Source organism: Hippopotamus amphibius, chromosome 7, assembly GCF_030028045.1.
Source record: "Hippopotamus amphibius kiboko isolate mHipAmp2 chromosome 7, mHipAmp2.hap2, whole genome shotgun sequence".
Lineage (NCBI taxonomy): Eukaryota > Metazoa > Chordata > Mammalia > Artiodactyla > Hippopotamidae > Hippopotamus > Hippopotamus amphibius.
In genome coordinates this window covers 130,660,212-130,673,712 of record NC_080192.1, presented here as the reverse complement: position 1 = coordinate 130,673,712, position 13,501 = coordinate 130,660,212, and the positions used below count along the sequence as shown (strand labels likewise).

At 34.9% G+C, this 13,501-nt stretch overlaps 1 protein-coding gene across 4 annotated transcripts in view; it reads right to left on the bottom strand.

Moving 5' to 3' along the window:
* The window catches only part of ATAD2B (ATPase family AAA domain containing 2B), a 148,521-nt gene that overhangs the window by 24,749 nt on the left and 110,271 nt on the right, over positions 1–13,501 (bottom strand). For 2 of the 4 annotated variants that reach the window (XM_057741165.1, XM_057741167.1), the window contains 3 exons: positions 13,199–13,334; positions 10,963–11,159; positions 7,325–7,484 (listed from right to left, as the gene is read on the bottom strand). In XM_057741165.1, coding sequence (XP_057597148.1) covers positions 7,325–7,484; positions 10,963–11,159; positions 13,199–13,334 — 493 coding nt within the window. The remainder of the gene's footprint in view (positions 1–7,324; positions 7,485–10,962; positions 11,160–13,198; positions 13,335–13,501) is intronic. The other 2 variants (XM_057741166.1, XM_057741168.1) reach the window with 1 other exon arrangement.

Genomic DNA, 13,501 nt, shown 5'->3' with positions numbered 1-13,501 from the left:
CTGTAGCCCAAGCAACTTTCTGCCACTGGCTTTCCATTTCAGCTTGAAAAAAGCTAAAAAAGAGGTAAGATTAAATATAAATGTCATGTATCTGGCACATTATCACTCTAAAATAACTCAGCGATCTTTCTTTTCACTTTTTTTAAACACATGCTTCCCACCCACATTCCATCCCCAATTAAAGGGGGGGGGGGGCAAGAATGAATGAATGAATGAATGAATGAACAAAAGAATTCCATGAAAATTTCCCACTGGTCTGAAGGACAAGGAACTTATTCTAAAGGGCATCTGTGGGAATTTCCTGGTGGTCCGGTGGTTAGGACTCTGTGCTTTCGCTGCTGAGGGCCTGGGTTCAAACTCTGGTCAGGCAACTAAGATCCCAGAAGCCACACAGCTTGGCCTAAATAAATAAACAAATAGCATGTGCATTTGACAAGGTACTGTTGTTTACATATGCCTATCATTACAGTTCTTTTTAATCATTCTTAGCTTTGAACAGTGTCTAAGTTTATACACAGCATAGAACTATAAGCTCACAGAATACTAAAATTGAAAGAGATGTCCATATCATGGATTTTCATCTTTTTCGAGGGGTAGGGGAGTCATCCTGGATCTTTATAAGCTTGTGATAAAAGTGAAAAAGTATACATGCACACAATTTTGTATGTGGTTATTCAGAGACCCTCTCATGGCAACAAGACTTAAAATCCTTGCTTTAAAATTATACATGAATAATAGCTACATATTTACCAGTTCTTTTATTTTGTCTCATACATTAAAATCTTAAGATTCTCCAAAGCCATGAAATTTAAAAGTAACATAAGCGTAGCAAAAACGAAACCCACATATATTGGCTTTGAAGTTGAGGCAGATTGCAATTCATTCAGTTGTGCCATATAATATTTGAGGGTTTGTATACAAGTTACATAACGTCTCTGAGACCCGACCTCCTTACATCTATAAGATAAAGATATTCCACCTAGCTTTGCCTTCAATAAAAAGTAATGGCTATTAGAATACACTGACAAATATCAAAATTAATACAATCACTACTTTTATGAAGGTAACAACTATTTCAATGTGTCTATGTTTCTTTTGTATTTTGGTGAACAAAAGCATATTAGCTGTTTTTTCTTCCAATAAAATTATTAAGAAAAATTAACATTTTTTAAAAACTAATTTTTATGGGATGATTTTTCATCCTAAATTATTTCATAAATAAGAAATTTTACTGTATTTACTGGCTCATATCTGCATTATGTTATTATGTCTCCATTTTATACTTTCTATCTAATCTGAGACTTCTTCAGTTAGTATCTAAGAAGAGGACAACTGATAAAATTTACTCACTGGCCACATTTATTAATATGATCCACACAAAATGTCTATACAGACCCTGTTCTCAATCAGCTTAGAATCTAAAGTACAGGATAAGGATACATAAGTAAGTAATTACTCCAGGAAAAAAAAGAAAGGAAATAAGTATCTAAGAAAAGATACACAGTGCTAAGATTCCAAGATGAAGGGATTGCTTGTAACTGGAAGGAAATCAGAAAAAACTTTCATGAGTATAGCATTTAACATTTCTTGAAGGATTTTAAAAGATAAACATGGTTTTTAAAATGATGCACTAGGAGCTTCCCTGGTAGCAGAGTGGTTAAGAATCCGCCTGCCAATGCAGGGGACAGGGTTCGATCCCTGGTCCAGGAAGATCCCACATGTGGTGGAGCAACTAAGTTTGTGGGCCACAACTACTCAGCCTGCACTCTAGACCTTGCACGAGCCACAACTAATGATGAGCACACGCTCCGCAACTACTGAAGCCCGTGCGCCTAGAGCCCGTGCTCTGCAACGGGAGAAGCTACCACAATGAGAAGTCCGTGCACCGTAATGAACAGTGGCCCTCCTTCTCCGCAACTACAGAGAGCCCGTGTGCAGCAAATAAGACCCAACTGGGAGGGGAGTCCCAGTACCATACTCTTAAATGCAAATCAAATCACTTTCTGTCTCAAAACCACCCAGTGGCCCCTCATCATCTAGAGAATTAACTCTGAAATCCTTACACAGAATCAAATGAAAATAGGGAACTATGACATTTATTTATCTGCAGGACTACCCACTAAGAAGCCTTTAGGCATCTCTCAGGCCAGAGCTGCATATCTCCAGCACTGACCAGAATTTACAAGTAGAAAATATTTCATAAATGGATGCTCAGTAAATGGAGATTCATTGAGTAGAGAAGTGAATGAATTTCCCACCACTCCTCCACTGACACTCTAATTTCCATCCATATTCTCTTTTTTGTGACTTTTTACACTACTTTTCTCAGCCTAAAATGAATGCTCTTTTTACTATTGTTCATCTGCAGGTAGTGTCTTCTCCTCTGTGCTCTGCTCACACTGTGCATATATCTAATACACACCTTATGAAACTGCATTATAATCATCTGCTGCTGCCTCAAGACAAAATTCAAAATTGCCACCTCTGTGCTATGTCTACACCTTAATACTCTAACTACCAATAATTAAATATTTGTCATGCCTATAAAACAGTACGTTTCTAGATAGAAGGGACTGTGGCTTATTTATTAACTGTTATGGGCTGAAATGTGTTCCTCCCCCAAAATTCATATGTTGAGGCTATAACCCCCAATATCTCAGAATGTGATTGTATCTGGAGCAGACTTTAAAGAAGTAATCTAGGTAAAAGAAGGTCATAAGAGTAGGCCCTAAACTAATCTGACTTATAAGGAGAGGAAATTTGGACACACAAAAGAGACACCGATTCACGGACACAGAGAAAAGACCATGTGAGGACACAGCAAGAAAGCAGCCATCCGAAAACAAAGGAAAGAGGCTTCAGAGGAAACCAAATCTGCCAACACCTTGATTTTGGACTTTTACCTCCAGAACTATGGGAAAATCAATTTCTGTTGTCTAAGTCACACAGTCTGTGGTATTTTGTTAAGGAAGTCTTAGCAAATTAATACTATAACATACAGTAAAATGTCTGTCACATAGTAATTATTCAATATGTGTTACTGATCTAAATGTCTATCTCAAGAGGCAAGGACTGTCACAGTATTCTAAGCACATGATACTTATAAATACTAACAGAAAATATGAATGAGTTTGACTGAAGCACAGCCATAGAGGGCTCCAGAAGCTGGGGTGAATCTGTCAGCTTTATTCCTAAGCAAGTGGTACAAAAATAGAAGATTTTGAGAATACTATAAGACTCGGGATGAAATTTCAGCAAAATTAGCTAAACAATGGTATGTATGTGAATGCACTTGAGGGCTACAGTGGGCATGTGGTACAAGACAAACAATGGGATCCGTTAAACATAAAATACAGCACATATTTATAAGAGAATAATTAGGATCAATATCTGATACTGGTCACATTTAGAACCTACAAGTTAAAATTCTTCTGGCTAACATATTTAATTTTTGTCCACTTTATCCTCAAGGGAGAATCTGGGTAAACACTTAGGCAACATGTACAGCTTCCAAAATGTTGGCTTTTGTCTTCTCTGTATATGCTAGTTTTTCCCCCAAACAGCTAAGTGTTCTGCAAAACAGAACACTGTAAGCTTTCAAATACTCGTGGGAGCTTGTAAAAGTAATACAACATTCATGTAATTTCTACTTGCTACACAACAGACCCTGAGGTTGTTTTTCTAATACGTAACAAGTTGTTCTGTTGCTAAGAAGAAAAAAAGGGCTCTTGACTAAAGATATGAAAAAATCTGAACAGAGTTGAAATCATGCTTTTGAATTATATGACACTTTTTGCACCTAAAACAATGAAGGAATAAAGTTACAAGTGTATCATGTCAACTCTAACTGTGAGATAGAGCCATATTCTTTGATTACACAACTGCATTCTGTAGTAAAAGGTTGTTATGCACCAGAAATCACTGCTTCTTTCATAAAAGCAATATTACTTCAATGTGGTTATAATTAAGTTATGGCGGGGGGGCGGGGGGGGAGAAGATCTGGATTGATTCTTTCTACTGGCTTTCTCTAACCACTCAAATTCATTTTTCACTATCAGTCCCAAGATTTGTTCCAAAATAGGACTGAATTTTAAATGTGGTCCAGGGAATATGCTAAGCACGAAGTACAAAGGTTCATTCTAAAGCAAACCTGTAGGTACCCACTAAGGAAACAATTTATGACAAATTAAAGCACAATTGAAATAATAATGATAACAGGAATAAATATATGAACAACTGACCTTTATGGAACACGTACCACATCCCAGGCACTATGCTGAGGGCCTAACATATTCAAGTTGAACCATATGAAAATGGCAATTTCCTAAGGTTTAACCTAATACACTTTCTCATCTAATCCTTACAACTACCCCAATGAGAAGAGTATTATAATTACCCTATTTGCAGATAAGGAAACTAAAATTTAGAGGACTTAACTTGATCAAGTTAAATAACCAGGAAATAAACCTGGGCCTGAAGCCTAGCTGTACACCCAAAGCCCAGGCTCCCACTACCTACTGCACAGTTTCAGTAACCTCTATGTCTTGAAAAACTAACAGGATGAGAGTGTAGGCACTCAAGTACTCTCACACGCCCTGCCCTAGACCACTATACTGTGCAGTTGCACCTTCACCAAGAACCCAGCAACGGAATCAAAGGAGACTGACATCCAGCCCATTCAGGATGGAATGGGCCACACAGGCCCAAACTGTGGCCTTGTTGCAGATCTACACTGAAAAGGAGATTCTCTCATTCACACAAAACTGCTATCTTGGTTAACAAGTGACCCTGATGCTGCTAGAAGATTTTTTTTTAATTGTGAGAAAATTTTAACAACACAGTTTAAAAGCCTTAAAAAGATTATGCAATCTTTGATCCAGAAATTTCACTTTAAGGAATTTATCTTAAGGAAATAATTAAGGATATACACAAAATTTATGCCATATTCATCAGTGTTATAATAGAGGGAAAAAAGCTAAAAAAATCTAATATGTCCAATAAAGTATTAGCTATTATAAAAACATTCATATGATAAAAATTATGTGGTAGAAATACATTAACTCATAAGTTTTTCACAAAATATTACAAGAATGACAAAGTTTACAAAAGTTATATTTTCATTTTAGTAAAAATATTATGCATATATGTATTTCATATATAATATCTGTGCGCGTGTGTGCGCACGTGCGTGTGCGTGTGTGAGAGACAGGGAGAGAGGGAGGGGGGGAAGGAAAGAGAAAGAGAGAAAACACTAGGTAATAGGATTATAGGTTGCTTTAATTTTGTTCATTTTTATCCTCATAAATTTTTCTACATAATATATAATGAAGTCAAAAAAACAAAAAAACAAAAAACAAAAACCCTAAACAAACAACAAAAACTACAAGAGATAAATGTCCTAATACAAAGCTTAAAAACTGTTAAGATACCAACAGCAGCTATATAAAAGTTTACTCTGCCTCTCAACTTGGAATTAAAATGTGATTTACTATGGTCTAAATTTAGACAAGAAACACTTAATTTCGTGTAGAAATGAGAAATCCAGGTCATTCTAACAGGGGTGGCCTGAGTTAAGAACCACTGCCCACAAATACAGACATAAAGCAGAAACCATATTCTAAATATCTTTAGATAACTGAAAGTTTAAATGAATTTTTTAAAAATAAAAAGCATCTTACTTGTATATCACCTCTTGAAGAAACAGAATTCTCAACAGAGTGGGGAAAAGAATAATGACCCCTGCTAGCTGGGGAACGGCCTGGCACTATCAGCCATGTCTTGGTGTATTCATATTAAACATAAACAATTTTAGGGACTTCCCCTAAGGTCCAGTAGTTAAGAATCTGCCTTCCAATGCAGGGGACACAGGTTCGATCCCTGGTCAGGGAAATAAGATCCCACATGCCGCAGGGCAACTAAGCCCACACGCTGCAACTACTGAGCCCAAGCACCACAACTAGAGAGAAGCTTGCACGCCACAATGAAAGATCCTTCAGGCCACAACAAATGATCCCACATACCACAACAAAGATCCCACACGCTGCAACTAAGACATGACGTAACCAAAACAACAACAACAACAAAAACAAACAAAAAGAAACCCATAAACAGAGTTTTACACAACACCACTCTGTGACCATGATGGATCAAGATAAAAACAAGAGCACTCCATAACCACATCTGAACAAAGACAAAGCACCAATGCTGTCCTAACCACAAAAATAACCAAATATGATCCTATCCTGGGTAAAATGAATGACTTGTTACTTCTTTACCAATCACAACTTTAGTTCCATTCTTCTTGCCTTCTTAAAACACCTAGTCCCAAATTACTCCCACTTCTAAAAGCATCTAATCCACTGCAAAGCCCTACTTCCTTAAACCCTCCCCAAAATCACTTAATACAAGCTCAAATCCTATATGGTTCCCCATGAGATACACTGTCCTTTATTACAATGTATCAATAAATTCATCTTGTATAACTACAGATTATGCCTGGAGGTCTCCCCTGGAGGGCATTAACAGAGTTGGGACTACAGATTTGAGTACAAGGTGGGATTAGGAGTAAAATGATAAAATTATATAAAAATATGCACAGTCTATAGAACAGATAATGTCTATCGACCTAAAGGGGACTTTTGATGAGGAAAGTTATCCAAAATAAGCTTCCAAAAAATCAAAATTCCTAGTGTTTATCAGCACTGGTGATGTTGATTAAATAAATAAATCTTAAATTCTCAATTATTCAGTTTTCCATCTTACCTGAAAAAATAAGAATCTAAGTATAAAAAGTGAAAGGCAAATAAAGAAACTAAACCCTGAACATAATACTTAGAATACTAAAATCCTCCAATTTAAATATATTATCTAATAATTTAATAAGTGAATTAGCAAACATAAGCTATTATATATAGGATGGATAAACAACAGGGCCCTACTGTATAGCACAGGAAACTATACTCAATATCCTGTGGTAAAACATAATGGAAAAGAATATGAAAAAGAATATATATATATATATATGTTTAACTGAGTCCTTTTGTTGTACAGCAGAAATTTACACAACAGTGTAAATCAACTATACTTTAATAAAATTAAAAAAAAAATAAAATCCTCTAACAAATATATTTAGTAATTTAACAAATGAATTTAATTATTAAATTTAATATTTAAGTATATTATTAGCTCCTCAGCAAGAAGTTTCTAAATATAATAATATGTCATTAAGATTAATTTATCCATCTGAAATATAGGCAGGCTTTATTTAAACTTTAACTATCTTCTCATTAATCACCAAAGTCAACCTTGCCCACTGCATCCTTACCTCCTGGGTCCTTATCTGGATTGTACTCTAAAGCATTGCTACAGATGAGGTCAATATCTTTCAGGAAATCCTTAGCAGTCAGGTAACTATGCTTATCAATTTTAGTTATCACTGTTGATAAATCCATTGGTTCCTTGATTACTTCAAGATAATCTGAGACCTAAAACAAACAGGAGATTTTAATGAAATTACTTCTATTTCATATAATCTACTCATAAAAATGCAAAATAAAACCATACAGTTAAAATTAAATCTTGATATCTAGGAAATAATTACAGATAAAGATAAAATTATAGAGCAACTTATGCCACTAAAGATACTATGTCATACTTTCCATGAAAAGCTTCAGTTTCAAGTTACATCTAAATCAACTCTGAAAACTTCTCATCTTGAAATATGAAACCAACTATGCCAGCTTTTTTTTCTTTTTTTAATCCTTTGGATATACCTGAGAAGAAAATGTATGGGTAAAGGTACCCAATAAGCATCAACAAATGTTACCTCAAGAAAAAATTTCAAAGGAGAATAAAAAGAAACAGATTTTTTTTCTTATTATTAGAGAAGTTATTGGGTAAATCTCTGAAATCTCTAAACAAAAAATTTTCTTTCTTTTCAGTTTTCCAGGGTGAATCGTTTCATGGAAAGAGTTTTCTGCTCCTTTGGATTCATTACAAACATTCTGAGTCAATTATACAACAAAAATAAGTATTGCTTTCATGACTAGTAAAAAACTTGCTGGCCTTGTCCCTAAATATAAACAAATCTACAAGCAAAAAATACATTTTGCTCTGTGTGATTTTCTGGGAGATAACCCAAAATAGAGATATTAGTCATGACTGCCCAATAAATTGTATGTTTTATATCATGTGATGAATAAGAAAGCTCTTCCAACCTATATGTCTACAGGCATACCGTGTCTTATCACACTTCCCTTTATTGCACTTTGCAGATATTGCATTTTTTATAAACTGAAGGTTTGTGGCAACCCTGTGCTGTCAGGTGATGGTTAGTATTTTTTAGCAATAAAGTATTTTTTAAATTAAGGTATATATATTTTTGTAGACATAATGCCACTGCATACTTAAAAAGACTACAGTATAGTGTAAACATAACTTGTATATACACTGGGAAACCAAAGAATTCAGGTGACTCGCTTTATTGCAATATTCACTTCAACTGCAGTGGTCTAGAACTGAACCCACAACATCTCCAAGGTGTATATGCCTGTATTGTTGCCCTCAATGCAAATCTCAAATCAAGTAATTAGGTCTGATACAAACACATCTTAGAAATGTCTAATTAGCCCAGGATCAAATTCTGAGAATAGGGTAATTTCTGCTCTATGAAAATTAAAGGCTAGTTTTCTCCATTGCAGATGGCACTGATGACTTTCTGGGATTTTTTTGGGGGGGATGGGGGGACCTTGGCACGTGGGATCTTCCCTGACCACAGATCAAACTCATGTCCCCTGCAATGGTGACCACCAGGGAAGTCCACTGATGCCTTTTTAAAAATTTACATATTTAATATATATTTATATGAATAAATGCACATACATGCATATATAAAAACATGCATATATACACATATACATATTGTTTATATGTTTTTTAATTTTTTGGTAAGTATGTGTGCATGTTTTAATTTATTTTTCATCCTCTACGAGCTAAAAAGCCAGCCAATCTCCTTATAGGGGAGATAGTAGAGCTGTACTCAACAAGCAACAGTTCAAAAATATTAGTTGAATTCTTGGCTCTGATACTTGACATGTATTGTGCACGTGTGGAAAACGTTTCATAAACTTTTGCACTATAAAAATTTATATTACTAAAGACCATAAAATTTTAGCACCTATGCTTAGTTTTAAATTCAACACTTATTTTCTAAACTTCTGTTTCTTCTGCAATTTGCTTTGGAATTTAGACTTTTCAGATTCATTATTTTAATACAAGCTTTTGAGTTTTAGGTTATCTAAGTCTTATCTTGGTTTCCCCTCTCTAACCGTCTCAGAGACCCGTAAGTTTTCAGCCTTAAAAGTAAACAAAGAAGCAGGAGCAAAATGAACCTGAGAAGAAAGAAAAAAGAAAGAGGAAAAGAGAAAACATAACCCTAAAATGAAAGTTTTAACTGACCAACATTTTCTATCCCATTCTACTGCCTTACCATCGTTTATAAAACTTTTATTCAATCACAGATGGCATTTGAAATCTGACAATCTCTTCTGGTTAGACAGAAAAAATTTTCCTGGACAAAGGCAAAACTGGTTCACTCCCAGCATGGGAGGTTGACTTGGGGGCAAGTCCTTATTAATTGTCAGAGTTCCCATATTCAATTTGAAATAAAAATAAACATTTATAACAATCTTTAGAGTGGGCTGATAGTTTTAAGACTCTCTGAAAACACCACGAGGGAAAAAATAATCTTCACAAATATAAAATATGCATTAATTGCAAGAGCAAATAGGCAAGTCCTGTCATTCCAGTGGATAAAGACAGAGAGCTGTGATATAAAGAACGTAGGCTTCAAATTTTAAGAGTCTTGGCTGTGTCACTTGCCAATAAGCCTCGGATGCTTCAAATGCAACATAATGATGACCTTCTGGGGTTGTTGAAAGGATAAAATGGCTAAAACTATGTATTGTGGATAAATATACAAATGAAATTAAACACAGTCCCTTTATTCCCATAAGGGGAAGGTGGGGGGAATAGATATTTTCAGGCTTTCCAAGGGGAAAAAACATAATGCTAGCTCATAGGCATAGATGAGGTAATGGTTCCAAAGGAATCTGCTCAGATCCAAGAGTACAGATTTCACAACGAGGACACACATTAAACTCTGAATCACTTCATAATTCAAATTTAAAAGAAAAAGATGAAGAAAAAAATTAAAACTGAAAACACCAAGGCTGTTCAAACATGGAGTCTGAACTATAAGAAGAAGGCCAGTAAAGACTGCACTGTGTTCATCCACACACTATATTATCCCAGGATAAAACAAAATAAAACAAAATTTATTCCTAAGTATTACAGTACATTCCAAATGGAAAATTTCTTTTCTCATCATCACAAACCATGCTCCCACAAGGACACAAAACAACACACATAGAAAGTGAGAAATTTTCCACTGGGAGCAGAGAAAATTCTTGGAGAGAAAAATAACAGGCTGTGCTTAACTTCATACAGCATCTTAGTCGCAGACATATTCAAAATATCAAAGACAAATTTCAGGTTTCTTTGCTACCTCTTTCGGTTAAATATACACAATTTGGGAAATGCCGATATTAATTGGTATTGATTGGTTAATACCAATACTCTTTTGGAAAACAGGATTTATCCTGGAATAAAAATAGTCTAGTATGGGCAGTTCACTAAACTTTTAATCCTCTTCTTAAAGTGAAGAGTAAGAGATCACAAAGATCAATACTAATGAAGAGGACATATACAAATTGTCATTAATTTCATCCAAAAGTCACCAGATGTTTGCTGATGACACTGGTAGTTACCACATGGATTAAAATTTTACAGGCTAGGGGTAATATTCATCCATGCCTTTGCTTTTTTTCCTTCCAAAAAAAGATGTCAATATTTTTTTCTTTTAGCCAGTTCAACTTCACTGTTTGCACACTACTGAAACAAGACCTCTTCAATATCCACCGGTTTGCTGAAGATGTTAAAGCGTTTATCTGTGGCCAGCCTCTTGGTTACATCCCTGAGAAACAACCGCAACTCTCTTAAAGTATTTTCCTCCTGGTCCTCCATCCGAATTTTTTCTGATTCTGATAATTGACGAGGTGGAGAAGGTAGTGCAAGTGGAAGAACTTCCATAGCACAAAGACCTAAAGAAAGTAGAAGAAAATGTTGAGATTTCAACATGGCAGGGCCAGGACCTCAATTACTTTTCTGGCACTCTCTCAAAATGTTCTTTTAAGAAAAGGACAATTCCAAATATATGTGAACCATGCAAATCCAGCAGGTAAAAATTTGAATGGAAACCAAAAGTACATTAGGGAATAGCTCTACTTTATAAAATAACTTACAACAGGACCCTCTTAAAGGGCAAATAATATGATATTAAATAATTTGATTGTGAGATATTATTTACATACAACTTTAAGAGAAACATTTCAAATAAACATAAAAATCTTCAGGTGAAGTACTTGTATACTGATTGCTAAAGTCAATCTTATTTAAAGACAGTTTCTCAAAGTGAGGTTGCATTATATGCATGAAAGTTAAATGGGCAAGTAATAATTCTTTGATCTTTTCCATTTCCAAAGACTTCTGACTTTAGACATATTCTTAATACAACACAGTTGGGATAGTAAATGGCACCTGTAGGGAGTAGGAAAAAAAAAAAGTCGTAACAAAATAAAGAATCCCGAAGACATAGAGAAGATGGAAAACCCAGGCGTTTAAGTGTTATATATAAAATCTATGGTATTCACTATCTACCACAAAACAAACAAAACATCTTCTTAGAAGGTAAAGTACTAACTTGCCTAATCATAATGCTCTCTAATTCCTTAAAAGATTTTCCTGGTATCACACTGAAGCTCAGGTTTAAAATTCTAAGTATTCTCACTGATTTCTAAATAGACCCTAAGATGAAAAATGAAAGTCAACAGGAGCAACTCAAAAAGAAAAAGAATTATGTTAATCCTTAACATAGAAAATTCAGATCTATGGGACTACAATGTCTAGGAACACGCAAGATACTTTATTCAAATGAATGATTTTAATAATGAAATATTTTAAATGTTGTTATTTAGATTAACAGAAGGCAACAACCAATAATCAGAAGATAAAACTTCCATGTTGAATTTTCCAAGGTTTCTGGGGAGAAAACACCACAACTATAGTCATTTGATACATGTTCATCTTAAAAACACTGAGAAAATGTGAAAAGGAGCCACTAAAGGACAATAAAATTATTAAAGTATTAGATAACATAACCAGTGAAAAGCAAAGAAGTATTAGATATTATAACCACTGAAAAACAAAGAAGTATGAAAAAGCAAGGAGTTGATAGGGATGGGAAATGTATTTAATATGCTATAAGAACAGCTACAAGAAACAGAAAAACAGAAAAAAAGGAAAGAGGCTTAAAATTTTTTTAACAAACAGGACTGCTATTTTCTAGAAGAGGCTGAAAGATTCAGCAACAGGATATCTTTTATGCACCTTTAAGATTAGGAAAAGAAACTCTCTTTTGAATGACTTAGTAGTATGCAGTCCTTTCCTTAAGTCAGGGGACTGAAAATCTGACTAATTTTGAGGCCCCTCTTAATGCTACAGGCCCAAATCTAAGAAAAGGCTAATACTTAAAGAAAGCCATGATAGATTTCCAAGTGCCTAGATAATATATCTATCATACTAGATGCTCAATAAATATTTGAAAAATTAATCAATAAATAAAATAAACCAGAAAAGGCAAATGTTCTAACCAGCTCTTGGCCCAACAAAACCACCTTGGCCCAGAAAGCAATCAGCACAATACCTGTTGTTCACAACCTGATAGTTCAAGTCCTCAGTATTTAAAGTAACTAAAACTCAGCACAACCAAAGACTTTTCCTATAACTTTTTGAGCCTCAGAATGTGAAATCTACCAGAGCATCTGGATTGAAATGATAAAGAGACTACTTCATTAACAATCACCCATTAGTAAAGCTTTAACAATGAGGCTGTACTTCCCCATCTCCTCAAGTCAGGTAAACACAATGGCCACTTCCACATGTGTCTACCTAAAGTTAAACAAAACCTGAAAAACTGTCACGTCCACAAATAAATGGGTTTTTTAAAAAGATGACTCCAAGAAAGGGTATCTCTTAACTCCAACCCCCCCCCCCATTTTCCTAAAGGCTTTAGGAACTTTACCAGTGTGTTTCCTTCGTGGTGGAGCCATTGAGGCCTGATTGAGAATGAGTTCTTGGAAAAATTTTCTTCTGTCCTCTTCAATAGGCCTTTGAATATACAAGACCTCTTCGTACTGTATTCTAAAGATACATTTAACCTACACACATACACACACACACAAAGACATTAAATATTTAGAGAATTAAAAGCTTACATATTATACCAAATTATAATTTCTTCAACCTTGGTGCCATTTTCAATGTTCACTGAACATTCATGTGGGGTTAAGGTTAACCTAGCCTTGGGCTATGCTGTTGAGAGGTT